The following is a 24,815-nucleotide window of genomic DNA, read 5'->3' as shown; positions in this document are numbered from 1 at the left end:
TGGGTTCCACATAGTGGATTCATGCCAGCTCTGAGATACTGACCTGTAGCGTTCTTCCTGAAGACACCGTGTCATATAGCTGTAATCCCGCTGCAATTGTGACTTTAAGTCTTCCATTGAGTCCTCTATGTGGCTCTGACCATCTTTGATCTCACACAGCTCCTCAAGAATAGCATCAAACCCCCCATGGTGTCCATGATGATGAGCATCCAGAGTATTAGACCTGGGACTCCCAGGTCCTGCTGGTCCTGCCCCAGAATTACTCCCTCCTCCAGCTGACCCAGAGGTAGCACTAGAACACTCATCATCGCTGCCATATTTGGGACTAGGTGCTAGTGTAGCACTTCCACTGAGTGCCCGGTTTCCACCTTGTCCTTCCCCATCTTCTTCTAGACCATCCTTAAGATGAGGGATGTTGTCAGCACTGCCGAATTTATTCCGTATAAGGCTAGCAAATTCACGGGGCTTTGAAACCACTGCAGTGTGAGTGACTTGAGACAAGCCAGAAAGTCCTCCCTTCACACCCTCAACCACGCCTCCCCCAAAACCACTGATGCCTGCTCGCACATTGGCTCCCACGTCTTTTAGGCCCTGTTGCATATCTCTAAGTACATCTTTGGGCTGACGGGAAATGCCATTCTGCTCGATCTCCTTCAACTTCTTGTGATAATGCTCTAATTTTTTATGCAGATGGGCAATAGTCTGAGCAGACTTTTGATTCTTCTTTTCAAAAACCTAAGAGATTAAGAAAAAAGGTAGACTTGTAGATAAATATGTTGTTTCCAGATCGGAAAACTTTATTTGAAAGAAAAATAAAAGACTGTTTGGCTATAGCTTCAAATGCAGAAAATAAAATACAATTTTTTGTAAAAAGTAGTATTTGTAGATTAGCGAAGTAAGGATATCATGTAGGCACTTTTCAGTCAGTTGTGACTTGGAAATGTGGCAGTCCGTGTTTTCAAGTGGCAATCACTTGCACAAGCTTTAAGGTGATTACCATAGCATAGAGGAAATTCCCATATTAATTCATGCCTTGGTACTGCTTGCCTTAATCTATGCACTGAAACAAATAAACTTTTATGGCAGGTACTCTTATAAGACCTGAAGCAAAATAAACAAAGGATTTGAGATATATCACTTGTGAATCAGCTGTACTGATTTCAGTGTTAATGTTATTTTTTTTTATTATTCACAGTATTTAGTGTATCCAGTTTGTATGTTGCACCAAATCAAGGCTATAATTGGTTTAATTAATTAATGGAATCCTTTGTCCTTGTGCTTCACTTTTTCTATTTTGCATATCAGTCAATATCTTATTTTAATTGTTTTTGCATGCTCCTACTTACATGTGCTTTAGTGATGCAGAGTTTTATATTGCTTAAAGAGTGTGAAGAAGCGTATATTTTACCTGTTTGATGCGGTAGGCCTGTTGGCGGTCTGCATTATTTGCCAGTTTCAGATACTCAGCCACATTGTCATCTCTTGCTTCCTGCTCAATTTTGATCTGTTCTGTGATTTTTAGGATCTTCTGATGCAGATGATCCATGGCTGCCTTTGTGCGTTGAGGGTCAGGCGCTCCCTCTGGGACTTCCAGGCTGATGTTTCCATCTGAGCCTCCATGGACTGTGCTGGGAGGCAGACTCAGGGTGCTCAGGTCCCCTTTGTCGAGTTGCTGCTGGTTAAAAGAAGGGGGAAGTCAGAAACAGAATACAAGTTACATAAATTGAACATTTATGAAATATCTCAGAATTTAAAATGTTATTATACTTTATAAATATCATGGCAACATACAGTTAGGTCCATAAATATTTGGACAGAGACAACTTTTTTTCTAATTTTGGTTCTGTACATTACCTCAATGAATTTTAAATGAAAAAAACTCAGATGTAGTTGAACATCAGACTTTCAGCTTTAATTCAGTGGCTTGAACAAAAAGATTCCATAAATGTGAGGAACTAAAGCTTTTTTTAACACAATCACTTCATTTCAGGGGCTCAAAAGTAATTGACTCACAACTGACAATTAACTCAAAGGCTATTTCATGGGCAGGTGTGGGCAATTCCTTCGTTATGTCATTATCAATTAAGCAGATAAAAGCCCTGGAGTTGATTTGAGGGGGGGGGGGTGCTTGTATGTGGAAGATTTTGCTGTGAACAGACAACATTTGGTCAAAGGAGCTCACCATGCAGGTGAAACAAGCTATCCCTAAGCTGCAAATCATCAGAGAAATTGCTGCAATATTAGGAGTGGCAAAATCTACAGTTTGGTACATCCTGAGAAAGAAAAAGCACTGGAGAACTCAGCAACGCAAAAAGATCTGGACATCCACAGAAGACAACAGTGGTGGATGGTTGCAGAATCATTTCCATGAATCATTTCCATGGTGAAGAGAAAAACGTTCACAACAGCCAAACAAGTGAACAACACTCTCCAGGAGGTAGATGTATCGATATCCAAGTCTACCATAAAGATTGGACTTTGCTAAAAAAAAAAAAATCTAAAAAAGCCAGCACATTTCTGGAAAAACATTCTTTGGACAGATGAAACCAAGATCAACCTCTACCAGAATGATGGCAAGAAATAGTATGGAGAAGGCGTGGAACAGCTCATGATCCAAAGCATACCACATCATCTATAAAACATGGTGGAGGCTGTGTGATGGCTTGGGCGTACATGGCTGCCAGTGACACTGGGACACTGTCTGCTCAAATCCAGCTAAATGCAGTCAAATTGATTGGGAGGCATTTCATTATACAGATGGACAATGACACAAAACATACAGCCAGATCAACTCAGGAGTTTATTAAAGCAAAGAAGTGGAATATTCTTGAATGGCCAAGTCAGTCACCTGATCTGAACCTAATTGAGCTGCATTTCACTTGTCGAAGACTAAACTTTGGACAGAAAGGCCCACAAACAAACAGCAACTGAAAGCCGCTGCAGTAAAGGCCTGGCAGAGCATTAAAGAGGAGGAAACCTAGAATCTAGTGATGTCCATGAGTTCAAGACTTCAGACTTGCAACCAAGTATTAGAACATTTTATTTTCAGTTTTTTAATTTGTTCGATTACTTTTGAGCCCCTGAAATGAAGTGACTGTGTAAAAAAAAAGGCTTTAGTTCCTCATATTTTTATGCAATCTTTTTGTTCAACCCACTGAATTAAAGCTGAAAGTCTGCAGTTGTTTCATTAAAAATTAATTGTGGTAATGTACAGAACCAAAATTAGAATAAAAGTTGTCTCTGTCCAAACATTTATGAGCCTAACTGTATTTCACAGCAATTTTCAGAGAATATACATCATTGAAATTAGTCCCTGGCCCAGTAGAACAATCTCCCTATCACATTCACATACTAGGGTAAATCAGGAGCCAGTTAACCTTCCTGTATGCTTTTGAAGTGGGAGAGGAAACTGGAATACACATATGAAACCACTGCAAGCACAAGGAAGAAGCCCCAAACATTGTAATACTGAGTACCTTTGAAATCACATCCACATCCAATGAACAAAGAATGCTTCTATAATAACTCCAACAGTTCTGCCCTGAATAACCTGTTCCAATCCACATGCTGATGCTTTACATTCTGTTTTCTGCCCCCCTGTGAAAAATCTGTGCAGATTTGTTCAAAGTTTTCAGAAAATTCTGAGATATTTTCAGATTTTGATAAATAACCCCCAAAGTGTTGGCTGTGGCAGAATGATGGCAATTAAAAAAACATGGTGGCCACACTAAATGTCAAACCAAACTGCTTTGGCAAACCAACAAATTCAAAACTGTTACCAATACTTGTCTCAGTGTCTTCTTAATGTCCATACTACATTTTGTCATTATTTGGCACATAGTAGCTCTGCAGTGAGGGTGTTTATGTCGACACCGTTACTGCATTAAAGGCATAAGTTATGTACAGAAAGTCAGAAAAACAGTGTGCTGAGGAAGTTATTGCAAATTTTAGTGACGCTCGGAAATAAGGGCTGATGTCTCTATACTTCCCCTTTTTGCAATTCCTGAGGCAGAAGATGGATTTGTGAATAACAACCAACATTACCTCTGCCCCTCTTGTAACACAAAAAGCCTTGGTTAAAATAGGCTTAGCATATCCAACAACAGACGTCGTCATATATACATGCTATGTCCCAAATCTGCTTTTTTTTAGCCTATTTCTATCTAAAGAACTGTAAATTCAGAACAAATCAGGTAACATTTTATGCATAAACATAGAAAAAAAAATATTGCATCCTCCACTATTTCAGTGTTATTTTTGATATCCTTTATTAATAGTGACTGTTCATCAGTCCCTTCCCCAGTGAAGCTTACAGTCTAAAGTCCTTATTATGTTCACACAATACATTAGGATCAATAGGAGCCAATTTACCTTCCTGTATGTTTCTAGAAACATTCATCCACCCCAAAATTTTACACTGCACCTTAATATTTTTCTCGTTTTTAATTATCTGAAAGGTGAACAAGTGCTGAATAAAAACAAGCATGGTTTAAATATACATGCCACATAGACTGGTGGCTAATAATAAATTATAAAGCTATTGTTTATGAGTTAGTCTACCACAGACACATACATTGCATACATTTAAAGTTCTGGCAAATATTTGCTTTGTTATAATGATAACAACTTCAAAGAACAGATCTATTTTTGCTAAGTCTATGGCCTGCACTTCTCAATTGTCATACTTACACTCTCTCCTAGAACAGGGTTTACAAGTTGCATCCTCCCAGGTGCAGGCTCTGTTGTGTATATTTCAGGTAACTGAACACCTAAGGTGCTGATACACAGGGCCTGTCCTAGTACCATCTCGAATGACAAGTCATCCTCTCCCTCCCTCATTTTGACATCCATGTCAAGGAAGTAGCAGAGGAAAAAAGTAGATTATTGTTGCAGCAGAGTAACAAAATAACTGGGATTCAGATTATGAGTGAGTTGGGAGAGATAGGAAAAAGGATATCAGTATGACAGAATGATCTATAACTAAAAACAGAGCTCTGGAGAGATAAAAGGAATGAAAGAGATGGGGATTAAAATATAATTAGGATATACAGTATAGAATGCATAGAGGAATTATAGGGGAAACTATAAGGAAGCTGTACAATAAATACAAAAGGAAAGAGGGAATGAAAAGGAACATGAATATAAGGATGAGAAAGGAAAGAAAATACATGAAAAATGGATCAAACTGACTAAAGCTGATAGTTCCATTGGGCTTGGAAGGAAAGCTAAAGAAAGGGTAACCCTACAGGAAATGCAGCTGAAAATAACACAATCACAATCTAGCAACATGTCACCAGCTCTGTGAGAACTACCCCAAGGGCAGGGGATGAATATATATCCCATCATGCCATAGTAATCAATGCTCTCTACAAATCAATAACTTATCAGCCTCAGGGGAATACTGGTATGCAAGGACAAAACTGTCCCTCAAGATCAGTCTAATGATGGTATACAGCAAAACCAGCAAGTTAAGCTTATTGCACATTGGGGGGAGGGGGTTGCACTTTTATGTATTATGTGACAATAAAATGATACTGACAAGCAAGTCACAAAACCCCCAGATCACATTAAAAAAAGAAGGGATGTAAACTACCCTTACATTGACATAACAGGATTTTTTTCACAGAGGAAAAGCAAAACCAGAAACCTCCTATTGTCCATGCACAGGAATAGACATGAAATCCTTTTCACTATAACCTTGTGATTCTTTGGTTGGGAGAAACAGTTACCAGCAGCCTATAGATTGCTCACAGCATATCTGTGCATTTCAAAGATTACTAGGGAAATATTGAATTATTGTATAGCAAGTAATAAGATGCCTAGGGAGATATGTCCGCAGATGATGCATTTTGCATCTGTGTCTATGCAGCATTTTTTCCTCTTTACCTCCCTTATCTATGAATATTTAAGTTTTATATATGAACATATATGAACACTTATATTCAACAGTGCTTTGGATATTCTGATGCTTCCATAAATGTTGCATAATAATAATCACGGTTGCTTCATATAGATTGAATTACTGTGTTATCGCACAAAAATGCACCAATATATGCTACTGAGCATAAATTGTGTCTGAAATGGTCTCCCCAAACTTCATTTACTAGTTAACACTTAAATGCCTTTTTTAACTTTAAATTTTTTTGATGTGCATTCTGTGTGATTTTGTGCTTCTCCATGAATATGTGTATGTATACGTGTGTATGCACACTTGTGTGTGCCAATCAGTGAGGGTGAATCTGCACAAGGCTATGTTTATCTGCTAATGGTGTTGGGCATGCAAACAGGAATAGCTGACATAAGGCATCTATAAACTAATTAAATCATTAGCTATCTCGAATCAACAGGCCACTAAAAATTAAAATTCAGAGCTTTTTAATGAAAACAAACTATTATCCAATGATTGAAAGCCTTTATGCTATAGAGTCATATACATTTCCATGTTAGCAGTTAGCATATTAACATAAAGATCATGCTTTTGGTAAGTACTTATCCAGCATTATTATTCTACTGTATACACAGGAGATATTCTGTGCTATCCTTGTTGAACAGTACCACAATTTCCAATGCAAAGTGGACACACTGCACATATAATATTATTTACAACAACGTTTTCACTCCTGAATGATCTTTGGCCACAATGTGTATTCGACCACGTGTGAAGAATCAGCTGCTGTTGAACAGCCTTTGGCTATAGATAGGATTCGGGGAGTTGGAGTTTATCAAAAGTTGGGGGGTTGCCTGTTAGCCATTGTGTATTTACATTAATTTACATGGATTTTAAGCTTACGTTGGGGCACCAGCTTTTCTACACTGCCAGCTAACCACTACCCTCCAACCACACAAATCCCGGAGACCCTGAATTTAATTAAAAAATAACACCCTATGTCAAAATTTAGAACAATCCTGTCTCACAGCTTAACAAGCAACAATGAGTGCAGAGAGATACCCTAAGCAGTACAATACAGAACATTTATTTATGTCCTAAACTTACCAGATGAATACAAAATATAATGTACACATGCACAAATTTGCAACCTAGTCACCCTGCACTCCAAAAGCTTCAAAGAATATAAAATATCCTGTTGTTATTCATTTGAACCATTTAGAGAATATGCAAAAGCCTTTAAATCCGACAGATGCTTACAGATTCAAAACAGCTAAAACTCCATATATGTAGCTAATTTACATTTAGTAATTAAAGATGATTAGACAATAGCATCTACAACACAGACCTTCTATTTGCCCATTTCTGGAAGCCAAAATTATTCAGTAAAAGGATACTTATGTTAATAGTAGTCTCAATAAAACCTCCAGCACATTGGTTGGTCAGTGTTGTTAGTATGACTTTAGCATGATATGTCCAGCAGCAGCAGTATTCCTCTGATCCTTTCAGGCTTATTTAGAAGTGGGGGTAGGCAGCAGCTGGTGGAATGGTGACAAGTGCCGGTAACTTGATTCCATGTGCCACATGCCAGGTCCATGCTGCCTTTTAGTCCATTCAAACCACACAATTCAATACTGTCACAAAGGACGGGGGCTGGAATAAGCCAGTGTCTAATTCAAATGGTGTGACATTTGACTCAAAGCATTTGAAAGTATTCTTATGCAGAACTCTGCCTTCAATATTCATTCACACTCTAATTCCACAATAATCATTGTTGTTTTCATATAAAATCTGACACAAAGTTCTAAATCTTGAATATTCAATCTACATAGATAACTTGTTTACTGCTCACAGAATGTAAGACCTGTAATTTACTAAAGCAAAGCAAGAGGTGATAACTCATACAGGACACCATTCAATGCAGAGAGATATTTCTATATACACTTCAATGGAGCTTTCATGTAATAAATAAACCCTACAATAATTTTTCTTCTCAAATTTAATCTGGCTCATTATATTTTTAATTTTTGTGATGTAAAGCTTCAAGTTGATCATAACTAGTGATGAGCATGTTTTTTCAGCAGGCATGGATTTGCTGGGAATTTTTGCATTTCACTATCTGTGAAATTTTTCCAGAAACTGTGGCAACTCTGCGGAAGATTTTGCCTCAAAAAAACAGTCGCCGACACAAAAAAGTAGCCATGAGAAAAAACGCACATTGACTTTATGTCAAAAACATCGCTGAGACAAAAAAAGTCGCCACAAGAAAACCATCGACTATAATGCATTTGGAGTATTTGTTTGATTTGCTCTTATAGCCTGAAGCTTTGGCTAAGCTTCCTGTGGTTTGTAGCACCCCCCATACCTACCCCTATCAATTAATTGTGGCCCTATGCTTTTAACCGCACCATATTAATACACTTTTTTTAAAAAATGGGCGTTGGTTTGGGCAATCACTCTCTCTTAAAAGCTGCAAGTTAGCAGCGGGGGAGGATTTAGCCCTCAGACAGAAACCAAGGTTCAGCAGACTTCTACTTTAACTAATGCTATCATGCAGAGAGACACAGGATCCTCAATACTATGACTGGAGGTAAATAAGCTAGGGACCGCCATATGGGGTTTACCTTGACGTGGTATGGTGGCTTTTCAACTTTATGATCATATCTTTGTAACTAAAAACCCCTGTCTTTGTGAACACATGCATTTGCATATATACTGAATTACTTAGACAGGGGCCCAGGGAATGTGCACTGACCCATTTGGTTATGTCAGTAGCACTTCCCTTATACTTCTATACATTTTTACTTAGCAATGCGGGTGCTCCCACAACCCCCCTTTTGTATTTTTTTTATTAGCTATAGAGAAGGCATGTCCTAAGTGCGGCCCGGGGGCCAATTGCAGCCCTTTTTCAAATTTACACCGGCCCTCAGCCTCCATCATGAAATTAATAATAATGAGCCCCCCCCCAGCACAGTGAGATCAGGAATCCTATAGCAGTAATATTAAGGCACATTAGTGAAATGATCTGCCACTTGGTCTATACTGCTGCCTGTGTGCTGAAGGTGTTAGCAATAGACACATACTGGCACGCAGAGACGAGCTGTTTTCGCATACTTCTTTAGGGCTGAAGGTGGCAATAGACATACTGATGTGCCAGTACAGTAAATGAAAGAAGTATGGGGTCACTACGTTCCAGTACCTGTCTATTGCTAACACCTTCAGCACACAGTCAGCAGTAAAGAAAAAGTGGCAGATCATTTCACTAATGTGCCCAAATATTACTGCTACGATTACTCGATTCATGTAATTTAATGTTAATGGTTCAAAGAATGTCAGGCTGAATGGTCGGCCCCCAAACATTTTCACCTCACCAAATCTGGCCCTCGTTGCAAAAAGTTTGGGCACCCCTGCTATAGAGGAAGCAGACCCCACAGTCCGGGCCCCCCTGCGACTGTGGGGTCTGCTTCCTCTATAGTTATGCCACTGAACACAGGCCTTTATGGAGGCTTAGTATGCAGGCAGGGGCTCTGTTTGCAGAAATGAATTGGCAGCCAAGGAAATTCATATGTCCAATTTCCTTTCTGATTCTGTACATACCACACACTTTGATAAATCTGTGCTAAAAGCAATACTGACACGTTCCTATAAAAATCATAGGAATGTGTCAGTATCAAGTATGTGTTGCACCCTTAATAGTTCCCCTCAAAGCTGCCCCCGTGAACCTTAGTGCAGCAGACCTGCTGGCACTACTAACAGATCTTCCGTATTGCTTCTATGACACTGGGCTGGGGGAGGAGCGATCCTTCCATAGGCTGAAGTCCTGTTTTCATTCGTAATTAGTAATTAGGAAGGATCGCGCTACCCCCAGCCCAGCGTCACTAAAACAGCACAGAAGATCTTTTAACAGTGTCGGAGTTTCGGGTTAACACAGGTTCGCGAGTCGGCTTTGAGGGGAACTATTGCAGGAGCAGCACATACTTGATACTGACACGTTCCTATGATTTTTATATATATACACAATATATGCACAATATAAATAGGTGGCTATCAGTCTATAATAAGATTTATTGTACCATCATGGCATAGGTTATACAATTACAATTTTGGGTTTAATGAAATCTGCCTCTCACATATGACCAAAATAACAAGAGAGCCTGCTTCCTATGATTTACATTTTTAAACTAAAAATATAGCACCACAATCAGACCACTCCTCTTCCAATGTCACCAAATTTGGAAAAAGCATTACCGTGGCTAGAAAAGCTTCTGTGTAAGATAAATACTGCTATATGGAATTTTAACACAAGATGGAGCTATAAATCCATAATAAAGAACTAAGATTAAAATCCAGAAATCTGGATTTTTCAAGATGACCCAATTGAACAAAGGTCTGCCTTCTCAGAGGATAATATTTACTTTAACTACAGATGGAGCAGACCTTATTGTATCCCGACACAGTAGAATGTTTTTTTGCTACTATTCCAATTGTCAAGATGGAGCTGGTTATATCAGAATCAGTTTCACAACACTGATATGTCGGTATGATTCCCCAGTCTATTGAGCCCAACTGAGTCTATATCACTGTCCCAAACAAGAGACTTTTTTAACTACATTCTAAAATAGTTATGCCACTATGCCATTAATACAGTTTCAGGTTCTATTGGCAAATTTTCCACAACGAGAATAGAAATACATTTTTCTTCATACAGTAATTGTCAACCAGTCTCCCTTTGGAGAAGCTGCATTTCACATCTGGTGATTTCTACTTCTCCAGGTTTTTTAAACTTATTTTATATTATATTATATTATATTATATTCGACAGAATCGACCCTCATATATCATCCTCAACTATTTTGGAAACAATGCGGACAGGAAGGCCCCCTTATTCAAATTTGGTGGAAATGTCCTAAACTGTTAACATATTGGTCCCAAGGTTTTGACCTAATAACAAGCACCATTAACTGCCCACTACCTTTATAAGCTTCATCATCTCTGCCATACATTAACCAGACTGCTGCCGGAACTAGAAGCTTTGAAAGCTTTGAGTTAATTTAGAGAACAAGTATTTGATAAATGTTTGACAAAAATACATTTTTATTAACAAGGACCTTCAGTACTGAAAGTATATACTGCTGTTCACCCTTATAGAGTATTGTGATATACTTACAGCAGCTACATGTACTATGTGTCTTTTCCACAGCAAAGTTCAACTACAACAACTTTCCTGTGAATGAAACGCACCAGCCACAGGTTGCCTGCTTATACCGGCATATACATGAAACAAATTACATTCAAAAACTAATCAATACAGTAGATAAGGAAAGCCTTGCTCAATAAAAATTACAATTTATTGTATCATAAATTACAGCACAGGGCTGCTGTCAGCATTCCATATCTAATTCATATTAGATATTGTGGAAGCAGTCTCACAATCATTTACTATTGTAACAGTGGAAAGGTGGCCATACACTATAAGATCATTATTTCCCCGATATGCCACTAATGGCAGGGCTATATCGGGGGTAATTTGAACGTTCGGCCCTACGGGCTCTGAGGGGTCGGTCGGGAGAAAAATCAAACCTTCCCGATCTATATCATGTCCAGATATCGACCGTAAAGACCCGTCGGAAGCCTCCATACACGGGCAGATTAGCTGTCAAATTGGTCTAAACGACGTGTATGGCCACCTTTACTTAAAACATTTGCAGATATGCAAGTGCCATAGGTTTTCTCTACTGGGACTCAATATAAATTTTCAAGTATAAATCTATACATATTCTGCCAAATGTTAAATATCTCCAGTTGTTTAGAGAAATGAGTCATCTAATTCTAAGCCTGAATCTTGTACATTGCACAGCTCAGGGGTGGGCAACTGGCAACTCTACAACACCTGCTGACATAAAATTTCCATCTCTCTACTGAACAGAGAGATACAAATGACTCAGCATGGGCTAAACTCCACAAGGCCTTTGTAGAATGGTGCCAGATCGACAAAATGCATCCGACAAGTCGGATGGTGTTGCATAGGTCAAAACATAATGAGATTGATAGAAAAATATAATGCATAACTTCATGTAAATTTTTAATCCGACACGACCTGGGTCTTCAACAATTTAAATATGGATGGAGTCAGAGTCTGATTGAAATATATTGTCGGATGTAAACGCATGAAGAAGACTCTATCCGACTTTACATTCTAGCCTACGGGGATCATTGTGTGGTGTTGCATGGAGGCTCAGACAAAATCTGACCCAATCTGATGAAAAGTGCTCGTCAAGTTTTACCCTAAATCACTAGATATCCATGCTACTTCAAATCGAATATTTGTGTTAATTATCAACTTAACCATACCTTGTCTTTACCATATCTTGTGTTTACCATAATGAAATCCTTATTCTATCTGTCAAAACACCAATTCAGCTACTCACCTTTTCTCCTGCTCTGTCCTGGTCCTCGTGTGCTAGCACCCCAGCTCCACTTGTGTCACTGGAAGCCAATAAAGCAGCATCAGTGGTGGATGAAGATCTTGGGCGGCCCTGGTGATGGTAAAGCACAGCAGCAAGACCCCCATCCAGTGGTGAAGGTCGTCTTGGAAGATGGGGGCTACCTCCTCGCAATGGTAGATGATGTTGATGGTGAGCAGTGTCTCCAGGGCCACTTTTGCTCCGACGACCACCTCCATGCTGTCCAGACCCTCGTTTGACAGAAGGGCGGGATCGTATTTGCTGCAGGACACGGTTGAAGGCAGTAGGTCTAGCAGGGAGATCATGAAGTGACACTGCATATGACACACGGTGCATCTCTGGAGAACGTTCCTTTTCATCAGCAGAATCGTGGTCAGATGAAGAAAGTGGAGCAGCAGTTTGAATCTGAGGTGTTGAAGAACCTGGAGTTGAACACAAGACTAGGGGTTCTGAAGCAGCCTGGTGATCACGCTCTCTGGATCTCCTTCTGCTGTGGAAAAGATGCTTCAGTCCATGCCCAAACATAGAGCTTTCAGAAAGCTGCTGGATCTTCTGTATTATGAGAAACAGTAACAGGTTAACACAGCACCAACATGCTTTAGATGTTCACATTTCTCCAATGATGTTGAAGCAGAAAAAAATACCATAAGATATTAAACACTCTGTTGTATCTGTCTTTCTCTACATTAACCTGCACACAATAAGTACTTATCACTATAGCCTTTTGCATTAATATAAACCACACTACACTACGCATCTACAAAAGTGCATAATATATGAAACCATACAACTTAAGAAAACTCAGCACTTCTTCTGTAGTGAAAGTGGGCAACAGAAGTCCAACATCCTAACTACAGTTACATATCCGCTATACCATGGAGGCTGTACACAGCACAGGTATGTAATGACAGCAGAAGTGTCAGCAACCCATTTCATATACCATAGAAGACCACTACTACGAAAATAGTTTTCCTTAACTGGACTTTCAGAATGCACTTTAGCTGTGCACAGCAATGCTAAACTTTTTAATTATAAAAAAGAAACACAAAAAAAAAATAACAACCAGAGCAGCACTTTTACCGCTAAGAAACGGAGTCTGTCTGCCCTGAAATCCTGTTACCTGAAAATACCTGAGAGTGTTTACCACTGCTGTAAGGCAGAAAAGAAGATGTCACATGAATTCCATAAAAAATTCACAACCCTTCTCATCAGCTATCAAGTTTCCAGACGAGTTTCTAGTCTGAGAGAAAGAGAGAAGGAGCGTGTGGCACAGAGAAACAAAGCATGTGTCTGGCCAAAAGTGCCTATTAAATAACAAGAGACTGGAGGGTGGGCAGAAATGCAGAAAAAGAAGGAATTTTAGAAAGAGAAAGTGCCAGGAAGGGTATACAGTTGACATTGGGGACTGTTTTTTATAATAAATGGCAAAAATGCAAATGTCATTTGCAAATCAATTTAATAAATGGAATATATATTAGAATTTTTTAAATCGGCAGTCTTCATTAAAAAAATATTTTGCTATATCTTTGTATCAAGCTTGCAAAGATTCCTTAGAAAATACACACAACAAAACCGCAGGTTATACTAAAATCATGGTTTATACCGTGTATACCTATTTGTAGTCACCACTATTTTCTTCTAGCTCCAATATCCAAATGGAGACAGATCCTATAGTTCTGGGGACTTTGTGTCATATTGCTCAGGAAACCATATCTCGGACCATAACAATTGTTGTTTTCAAGTTCTATAACAGAACAGAATCCTGGTTGTCGCAAAGGAATTTCTGCTTTAAAACTATTTTATGCAAAAGCATTTTATTATGGTAAGTGGCTTTTTTTGGCAAGAAAGCATGCAGGCAACTACACTGCAGTAAATAGAAAAGAGTTGATTTCTTGCCAAAGGTAGCCTTATATACAGATTTTTACAGATGCCAAAATATTCTCTGTGATATTTTTATACAGTACTCTGAAACTCAAGATTTTGAATGTGTATTTGATTTATGTAGGAAACATGCTTAAAGGGATACTGTCATGGGGAAAAAAAAATTTTTTCAAGTCACATGACCAGGGGCAGCTGGGAAATTGACAAAATGTCTAGCCCCATGTCAGATTTCAAAATTGAATTAAAAAAATCTGTTTCCTCTTTTGAGAAATGGATTTCAGTGCAGAACTCTGCTGGACTAGCACTATTAACTGGTGCGTTTTGAAAAAAACATGTTTTTCCATGACAGTATCCCTTTAATATTTGTAAACAATTGAAATACACTGTAACTATTCAATCCTCACACTTAAATATTTTATATATTATAGAACCATTTTCTGCAGCAAAAATAACTTTGTCGTTTAAGGTCAGTATGTACCAGCATTGGACACTACTCAAGAGTTATTTTTTAAAAAGATTTCACCATGATATTCAGTTTAGTCAGATGATGCTTCTGAACTTAAGGACAAGTTTTTCTTATTGAGCATATTGAAATATTATCCCGCACCCAAGCTTCAGTCCTTGGAGACTGCAACAATATTTTTCTGTATTTTGCACCATCCATTTTTCCTTCTATTTTTAAACAGGATGCCTGCTGATGAAAAGCAGCTCTACAGGATAAAGCTGCCACCACATTAGTATTATTCACTGTACATATCTATATATATATCAAGAGCTGCCTGCCATTGCCCTGTATGGCAGTGTGCACAAAATACACCATTACTCAATGGAGATTAAACTCAACAATTACCCAGTTCTGATATAGGGAAAGGTTTTGTGGTAAAATGAGACAGAGATATTGCTTTTTGTCCAAAGTTCACATGTGGGGGAACAATTCTAACAAAGTAACAATAGTCAGTTGTGTGGGCCTACATGTGCCTCACAATTGCTGGGGTTTGCCTGGAAGTGATGAGAACAGGAAGCTCAGCAGGGGTGAAAGGCCTGAGCACCGAATTGCAATGTACCATGAAATCATGCAAGAAGGGTAGTCAAACCTGCCCAGGTGAGGGTAGGCAGCAAAGGTTCAGGCAAGAGAATAAGAAGCAAGTAACAGTGTGGATAACAGGATACTTAATAATCAAGTAATTAGTATAGGTTAATAGCATTAGTGGCATTGTTATGCAGTGGAATCACACAAATGAATATGGCGATGACATAAATGCACAGCAGAATGCATAATGGCATGCCTATGCAAAATTACCCCCTTTTGATAGTGGTCAATTACACGATTGCAAATGTGTATTTTTATGCAATTACACAAAACTCCAGATTGACACTAAAAAACAGAAGCTTGGTTGAAAGTTCATCTTGCAGCAGTACAATAATACCAAACACAAGACCAGTGAAGCACTGAAACAGTTCAAGAACCAAAAAGTCTTACAATATTCCCTGATATCAATCCACAAGGGTGCATTTAGGATGCACAACAGCATCTAACTAATACGAGCAAGTTGGAGCAAAGCATTGGCCTTGCTGCCTTGTTCTTTCAAAAATTCACCCTCCTTACAATGAGTCATGTAGTGTGCCATCTCGAAAGTGCTCCCACTGTTATATGTGCTGCAACCAGTTCATTGCATATGCCAAGATGGCACCAAGGGCTCAAAGTAGAGTAGCAGGGCAAGCACATTTTAAAAAATAAAACATTTACTACTGACAGGGAGATGCACATAGATGCATTGCAGATATACATTTTCATTATAGACTTCCCCTTAGCCCAGACCTTTGTCAATTTATCGAAGATAACTTTCGTTTAGCTGAAATGTTTTATTTAGATTTCTATCAAATGCCTTTAAAAAAATCTATGGAGACCAAATCTACTGAAATAAAACTGTCAAGCTTCCTACTCACTACCTAACAGAAAATTATAAAAATAATAATCCGACATGTGAAAGTGTAACAATGTAAAAATATGTTTTCCCTATAGCTAATTTATCAAACTAGAGACCTGCCTTTTATTATAAAGAAGCTACAAACAGCATTGATTTTCAAGAAAGTTATAGTGGGCTTAATATTGTAAACCTTTTCACCTCATTATTTTCCAATATATGCCATGACTAGCAATTAACTTCTTCATTAAGTTACACTGTTACTTTAACACCACAGATGGCACCTTGTGTATGTCTAAAGCAGTGTAACTACTTTATGCAAATATGTTAAATTGAAATTATTAAAAACAGATCTAGCTTGATATGATTTGTGAATACTCAATTTATCAAAAGCCTGGCTGAAACCCATTTCAATTTCACAAGCATATGAATAGGTGCAGGACATGAAACACATTAAGCTTTTTTGTATACATTCAGGCCCAGAAAAACTGCAAATTCAAAACTAGGTTGTACAGGTGACGCCATTCTCTTTCTTACACAAATGGTAGGGGATACAAAACATCAATAAGTGGCTGCAGGAGCCCCTTCTACATGGAAAAGAGCGGTCTTCTGCTTGATCTCTTCATCCTCTCGAAGTGGGGTAGGATGTGAGAAATTACAATCACTAGAGTCCCTTAGGATCCACTAACCTCACCCTGTGCAATTAAACAGAATTTTGACCACTGTGTATTGTGTGAATTCACATGAAAGAGCCACCGTATTTGCCTAGGGTTTATAAATAGGCAATAGCCTATGTTAACTGCATAATGACATTTTAAGTAATATTTTCAGAGGGAAACTTGGCAAAAAAATCCGCTCATCACTAGTGATAAGCAGCAGATTGTGTTATATGTTACCTTGTTATGTACATGCATGCACCAGGTTAATCAGAAATAAGCGATTGTACATAGTTTACTTTTAAAAAAAAAAAAAACATTATTTGCCTCTCTTAACTGTTAAATAAGCAAAAAAAGATCAGTGCAACTCTATTACATTTATCAGCAAAAAACTAAACATTTATTTATGTATAACTCGTTTTAAGACTTTATAGCACTTTCACACTTTACACATTTTGTTCCACATTTTTTTAAACAATGAAAAAGTAAACAATACACTGTCAAGAACGTGTTTTTAGGCACCTATATTTCTGTAATACAGCTCTCCGTCAGCCAACTTCACAGATTTCACACTATAAAAACACCCAGCAAAACTTTGGTCTCTATCTATCATCTCTATGGAAACAGCTACAAAGCCACATACGTTCAGCATACTCCACTGCGCAATGCTTTGCAGAGTACGGTTAGTTACAGAAATGCATGATAGAAAGCGTGGGAAATTGTGTATGATCTAATTTGTGTATACTAAGGGGGTTGGGAGTTGTGTGTTTGAGCATCTACGCATTAATTAAAGAGCTCTGTAATATCTGTTTAGTATTTATTTGGTCATTTATATTGATACAATAAAACCCATAAAAAAAAAGGTAGTAACTACAGAGCAAGCAGACCCTGACCCTACAGGGCAACCCAGGAGGTGTAGGGGCTCAGTAAGGCATTGGCTAATGCTCAGCACTATTGAACATGACTAGGTCTGTTTTGTTCTTTTCCACAGTTCATTTCTGAGTAATTTTCCATTACTATAGAATTCTGAGGTAAATATTCTCTTCTTTGGCACAATATGCTGCTCGGCTGTTTCTGATACTATGGATTTGTAAAAGTATGGAATTTGGGGTTAATAGATGGCACCCTTGAAAACCCCTAGATCAATGTTTTGTCACAATGGCCTGCCAAATACAGCAGAACCCTGTAGGGTGGAAGAAATTATTTCATGCTTGCAAGGCCATTGCATGCAAGGGGACAGTTGTTTTTTTAAACCAAATGTACTGTTGATGTCACTGGGGGTGAGAGAAGTTTTTTTGCATTTGGTCACACCATGCCCAACATATAAACAAACAAGCAAATGGTCTTTCTTCTTAATATATATAAGACTAGCTGGGGTATCTAAAAAATACTTTGGTTTGTGCTACTGCCTTATAACAAAAAGTGTATATGGTACCACTCAACAAATAAGTATTAAATAAATAAAGATACAAAAATATAGTAGAAAAAATAATAAAGGAGAAAACACTCACAGTTCACCTCAGTCCCAAGGTGCAAAGACCAAAAACACTGTATCCAAATGGATGTGAGGATCTCCAAAAATAAAGAGGCAAATATAAAAAGTAGAAAAATTTATTAGGACATGAAGACCTAACGCGTTTCGTGCCTATTGGGGCACTTGCTCATAGGCTGTGAGTAAGTGCCCCAATAGGCACGAAACGCGTTAGGTCTTCATGTCCTAATAAATTTTTCTATTATTTATATTTGCCTCTTTATTTTTGGAGATCCTCAAATCCTTTTGGATACAGTGTTTTTAGCTGGGGTATCTAGCCTTGCCTGGAAATTTGATGGTAAAAGTATTGGATAATTGCATAATTTAAAAAGAAAACACTCTGCATTGCAAAACATTTGTACTGCTGAACAGTTCTCCAGTGTTCCAGTGTTACAATTTGCAATGCTATTATCCAGATACACTGTACCCAACATTGGCTGGTAAACCAATCAGGTTTACAAGCAAAATAGGTGGCATAACCAACCTCAGCACCCTTGAAAATTCATAAACATATATTTTTTATCCTTTGCAAGAAGGCATTGTTAGTTAGAGTTCTTATTAGAATTTTAAAATATTGACAGCACCAGTCATGGATTTCTTTGCTTAAAATGCCTTTATTGAGACACTGCCAAGTGTATCGGGGTCTGAGCCCATGTCTCAATAAAGGCATTTTAAGCAAAGAAATCCATGACTGGTGCTGTCAATATTTGAAAATTGTGAGTGAATGGATACATGGTGGAAACCGTTGCACGTGCACCAGGCCCTAAGAATTGGGAGGCTACAGGTGCTGACTAAGAAACCTATTTGAGAATTCTTATTAGACACATGGGCAGGCGTGTGATACTGGATTAAACTAATGGAAAACTGAGCTCAGCATCAACTCCTAGGTATGGGTTTCCTCCTTTCCCACAATGCACCACTAAGTAGTTCTATGATACTACTGAGTGGTGTAATCTAGTTGGTCAGATTGGTAGGCATATGATTTGTGGGTAAACCCTTTTTGTTGCATTTTGTTGCGTTTGGACATAACCTGTGAAATCAGACTGGTCAAAAAAAGGCCCAATGTTTTCTTTTTCAACTAAAAGTGCTAGGTGACATCCTTGTGGATGGGATGATGGACCCTATGACTTTTGCCGCATTGAGTAATATTATGTCCAAACTCACAGAACACCCAAGCTTTACACAACAAGTTTTCTTTATTAGGAAAGCTCAAGCATTTTTAACATCTGTTGATTATACAGAGATGATGATGTGCATGAGTTATGCTATTTTAGTAATAGGAAAATTTAAAGGGGCAGTATACCCCATTACTTAATATGATTCAGAGTGCAGAATATGATATACAGAATATACTGTATGTTTCAGAGGTAGCTGCCCAGCGCTCCCCTACTATTGCGCCCTAGGCAGCTGCCTCTTCTGCCTACCTCTAGTTCTGGCCCTGTTTGTTAGCTATGTTACCAAAGTTTATATAATCCCCCTGCATAATGGTTTTCTGCTAACATACAGTCACAACAAATGGTGAAGGGAGAGACTTGTATACTGGTAATGTACCTCTCAAGGAGTAGCATACTTTTTCTTGTTTGCCCTGATTAAAACAATCAGTAAAAAGTATTTTCAGCACAAACTATTTAACTCATGCTGCCCATTAAAGAAAATGTATTCAAAAGCAGAATAACCATTCTTGTTTCTGTCCCTTGCTCCCAACCCGTACCTTTCTCTCTGCATGGCCCCTATTTGCAAATAACACAGAAAGGCAGGAGTGCAAATTGCCAACCTTGACCATTGACCATCAATGTTTTTTTTTAACTTACTTGTAGCGGAGCCCTGACAACCAATGATATTTTTAATTTGAAGGGGCTGACCTCCAATGATTTTCGTTTAACTTGTGGCCCTGGCCACCAATGACTTTCTTTTAACTTGTGGGGTGGACCCTAGCCACCAATAGGTTTTGAGAACTCATGTCTGTGTGGCTTTTTTACTGTTGTGTGGGATGTGGCCTGTGGTAGGCAGGGCCTAGAAACTTTTGTCATACGGGCCTTGTGAGTTCTGATGACAGCCGTGGGTATAATAGACATAATACAATGTGTTTTTTTCTAAAAAAATAAGTGTTGTTGTATGGATTAGAAGTCACAGAGTACATATAGGCTGTCTGCACTCTGTTAGCTGTGGCAGCTCATTTTTTAGTACAATCCTGATTTAAAAGTGACAGACAGGGTATATGTAAAATACAGTACCTGTGCACACATCACCAGTGTGAACCAGAAAAAGTAATTTACATACACTGTAGGCATGTATATTCTGGGAAGAAATTCTCTCAAATTGCAGGCAGAATTGTCTAAACTTACAGTTTCTGCAGGCAGGATTCACTGAAGAACCCTTACTATTTGAAAAAAAACTCTACACCATCAATTTAGTTTGTGAAGATTTTCATAATACTAGGATTTAAAACTGATGTCCACAATTTGACCCTTGATCTGCTGTTGGACTAAAACTCTCAGCACCCCGCCCCCCGAATTCCTGCATTCATACAAAATGCAAGTCAACACCTGAATGGCTTTAGGGTTGACACAACTGTATTATGTGGAACATTCCTAGCCTTAGAAATAATAACCTACAGGACAAAGCAAAAGTGTATTAAATGTGGGTACATACCACTTCCTGCACACAATATAAATAAGGAATATATACACAGAGTAATACAAATATTAGGACACTATCCTTATACATGACTATAGAATAGGCTTTGGAGTATATTTATGAAAGAGTGAAGTTAGAAACCGCTACAGTCCTCTAAAGTGAAATCCCGCCACTTTCCATTCATTTCTATGGGATTTTTAAAAGAATATTTATCAATGGATGAAAGTGAAAGTTCATCCTTTGATAAATATGCCTTTCAAAATCCCATAGAAATGAATAGAGAGTTGTGGAATTTCACTCTAGCGGACTGTGGCGATCTCTAACTTCACTCTTTCATAAGTATACCCCATAGAGACAAACATTAAGAATTGCAGCATATTTACCTTAAGATCTGGCGGCTTGTTACGGGTGATGGATGGGGGACCTTGGCTGATAGCTGTACCAGCAGATCCCAGGTCCCCTTGGGCAGGGCTGTCTGTGCCTCGCACCTCCATGGGAATGAGTGGTTGGGCATCCTGTGTACCCACTTCCTCAGATTGCAAGTCGTCTGACTTACAGCGCTTCATATTGGAAGGGTGAGGATGGTGAGGTCAAAAAATTGGATAAAGAAGCAAGGCAAAGGGAGATAGGTAATTAAGGGTGGGCAGGTGAGAAGGATGAGGACAGGTAAAAGGGTGGCAAGGGAGAAGGGAATAAGGTCAAATTAAATTTGCTATCACAGAAATGGCATCATTCACAGATAAACTGCCATACACACACGACCTACACACAGGTATAGGACTGCACAGACGGACAGGAGAACACCGTTTCCCACAGTTCATTTAATAAGACAGCACACACAGTAACACACTATAAACTCACACTTAAGGACACACACACACAGCAGAGGCAAGTCCTACATGATGTGCTTAATACCTTAATATCCACACGCTCCACACACTACACCCAGCCCCAACACACATACACCCAAACACTCACATAGGAATACACACGCCCAGGAAGAACCCATGACTAACATCTATGCATTACAATCAACAAACCAGCTCACAATAAAGCAGCCTTACACAGCGCGCGCCCCACACTCATACTAAGCGCGTGCACGCTACAAGCTCGGTCAAAGGCAAGGCTGAGAGAGTAATGTTAGTGAAGGGCCCCTTCTTTAATCCATCCTTCACGACAACCCCCTCCCCAGTTTTCCTGCTCCCCGGGGCCCCGGCATCTACGTCCGTACTTTTCCCTGCAGAGACTGGGGTGACTAAGGCTCAACCTAACACTATAGCCGAGGGACGCCGCTTCTATCAAACTGCAAAAGAGGATTTCGATACCTTGAGCCAATCAGACATCGGGGGATGGACCAGAACCCTTTTCAAGATTGGTTGTAGCGCGGGGAGCTGTCACAGAAGGTGGTGCTGCAGGGGATGCAATGTGCTGTGTAGATAAGTGACCCGCAGAGCAGCCCGTCCCTGCTTTGTATAAAATAATGCAACCCTTGAGTCCGTAATTCATGTAATGGAATGGAATTATTCCTTTGATAACTTTGTAGCAAATTGGAGAATGAAGATACACGTGCTCAGGATATTGAAGTGCTGTTTGCCAAATGAAGGCTTGTTATTTAGAGGTTTTCGAAACGCGGATGCAAACTGGTGTACCAGAAGTCTTATCGGCCCTTTTTCAATGTTTCCCATTATCTACCCATTCAGATGTTAGTATAGACATCCATCCAGTCATCTAGTATTGATGCAAATACTGACAATGTGCTGATATGGCTTTTAGTTGAAAAAAAATGACTGCATGTAAAAAGCAAGTTACCTTTTTGAACATTGGTCTTTAAATCCACTAGGGCAATATGTTTACCCCCACAGACCAATAAAAATGCAGCAGACTGCAGTAGTGGAGATTCTGTACCAGGTATAAATTACATTAATTCCATAGTTCAGCAACATTTACCATATTCCAGTTAAATGATGGCAATAATTATAGAATCCATAATTATTCAGTATTAATTAATACATTATCCATATAGGAGTTCCCTGATACCATCCTTAGAAATATTTTATCCTAGAGACTTCAGTATGACAATGTTGTGTTGCTTGTTTTGTTTTTCAGGCCAACTATCTAACATAATCAAACACAAGCTCTCAAGCAAGGTATATTTTGCCTGTTAAATCACTCTTTTTTTTTTTTTTTTTAAATCAGAAGTGTTCAATGATGTAAGCACTTGAAGCAACAGAAATGTAGTTGGATATTCTAATCTTTTGAATAATTAAAATGATTGTTTATAATTGTTCACCTTTCCTGCACTTCAGTCTTCAACAATGCATGTTATTGTTGTGCGACCTGTACGGTCATACATATTTATATGCTCTATTTACAACTAAATTAGTCTGCAAATGAACTGCTTTCTAATGATTAAATACAATTTATATTGCCAATTATTCTTGCATGTATGCATAGCACAGGCCTAAAGCTGACTAAACATGCTCCAGCATTTCACCCATTGTAGTGAATATAACCACTAAACTGTATTAACCTTGACACATATACATTGGCCCCCATGAATATTGGTTCCAAACCCAATAAAATGTGCTAAAATATACATTATTATAAAAAGATGCATAAATCAGTGCTGACACTGATCTACTGCCCTGCATGTGCTTTTCCACTTGCTCAAAATCCTTCTTTATTTTGTGTATCTATCCTATTTCAAATTAATGATAACATTGGTCCTAAACACATATTCCAAAAAACCTGACTACTTTGATAAATAACCAGGTATAGATGGTAAAAAGTTATATTGACGTTTTGCCTAACATTTGAACAATCATAGAAATGATCACTTGTAATTGAATCAAATTAATCCAAAATTCACCCAGAACCGGACTGTCCAGCTGGAAACAGATAGGAGTAAGGACTTTTTAAATTTGTTATCTATTATGCAGAAGCCAAAAGCAGTACAAAAGGAGAACTGTACATATATAATTGCCTAAACACGTGTATTGGATTAACATGGGCAGGATTGTACATGGAAGGTGTAAATGCCAGCAGTACCAGTATTTATTGTCCACATGCCTCTCCTTTTCACCCACGATACCACTATCTATCTCCATGCCATATATTCTTCGTAGGATGATTACCTGACTCCTAAAAGCCTTTTGTCTAGCTGAAACAAAGGTCCCAGGCAGTACAAAAGTATAAGTGAAGTAGAGCCAGGCACTTGCAGATTTACTGCAAAAAGTTTTATTTCACGACATGTTTCGGGCAAAGCCCTTTGTCAAGTAATGCCCGAAACATGTAGTGAAATAAAACTTTTTGCAGTAAATCTGCAAGTGCTTGGCTCTACTTCACTTATACTAATATATTTGCCTTTTATGGACAAAGGCAGGGCAGAAGGCAAAAGGCAAAACTTGGAACCAGTTATTTATCCAGGCAGTACATAGTATTTATAGAATTCTTTGCATGTCATTGTCATTTTAACATAATCCTACATAGAAACGTGAAATAACTGATGGTGATCACTGCCCACTGATGGTGGACAGTGCTGATTCAAACAGAGGACAGCAAAGGGTTTTGGGAAGGGAGTTACATCATAAATTCAACAAAATTGTAATTTGCTCATACACATTTAAGCTACATATTTGTCATTTATCTTAAAGAACACTTTCATGCACTGTGGAAGATAATATTCAAACCCACAAAACACCCTATTACTATTTTTAATTGCAGTCTTATGCCTTTGATAATATGTGATGGTTATGGAGATTTGTTTTCTTTTATGTAAAAAGTCTCAGCAAAGAAGAATTAGCCAGGACAGCAAAGGATCAGTATGTGGAAAAA

General features: G+C 38.5%; 1 protein-coding gene across 7 annotated transcripts in view; it reads right to left on the bottom strand.

The window, feature by feature from the left end:
- Positions 1-22,252, bottom strand: part of tmcc2.S (transmembrane and coiled-coil domain family 2 S homeolog) — a 34,008-nt gene extending 11,756 nt beyond the window's left edge. Inside the window, exons 1-5 of one of the 7 annotated variants that reach the window (XM_018249354.2) lie at positions 22,213-22,252; positions 21,365-21,541; positions 12,316-12,903; positions 1,409-1,675; positions 44-735 (exon numbers count right to left, since the gene is read on the bottom strand). In XM_018249354.2, the coding sequence (XP_018104843.1) occupies positions 44-735; positions 1,409-1,675; positions 12,316-12,903; positions 21,365-21,475 (1,658 nt within the window). In that variant the 5' untranslated portion in view covers positions 21,476-21,541; positions 22,213-22,252. The other 6 variants (XM_018249350.2, XM_018249351.2, XM_041583870.1 and 3 more) reach the window with 6 other exon arrangements.
- Between the last annotated feature and the right edge of the window lie 2,563 nt (positions 22,253-24,815).

The sequence above is a fragment of the Xenopus laevis genome, chromosome 2S, assembly GCF_017654675.1.
Source record: "Xenopus laevis strain J_2021 chromosome 2S, Xenopus_laevis_v10.1, whole genome shotgun sequence".
Taxonomy (NCBI): domain Eukaryota; kingdom Metazoa; phylum Chordata; class Amphibia; order Anura; family Pipidae; genus Xenopus; species Xenopus laevis.
The sequence above is the reverse complement of the archived record's forward strand: the minus strand, read 5'-3'. Positions and strand labels throughout refer to the sequence as shown.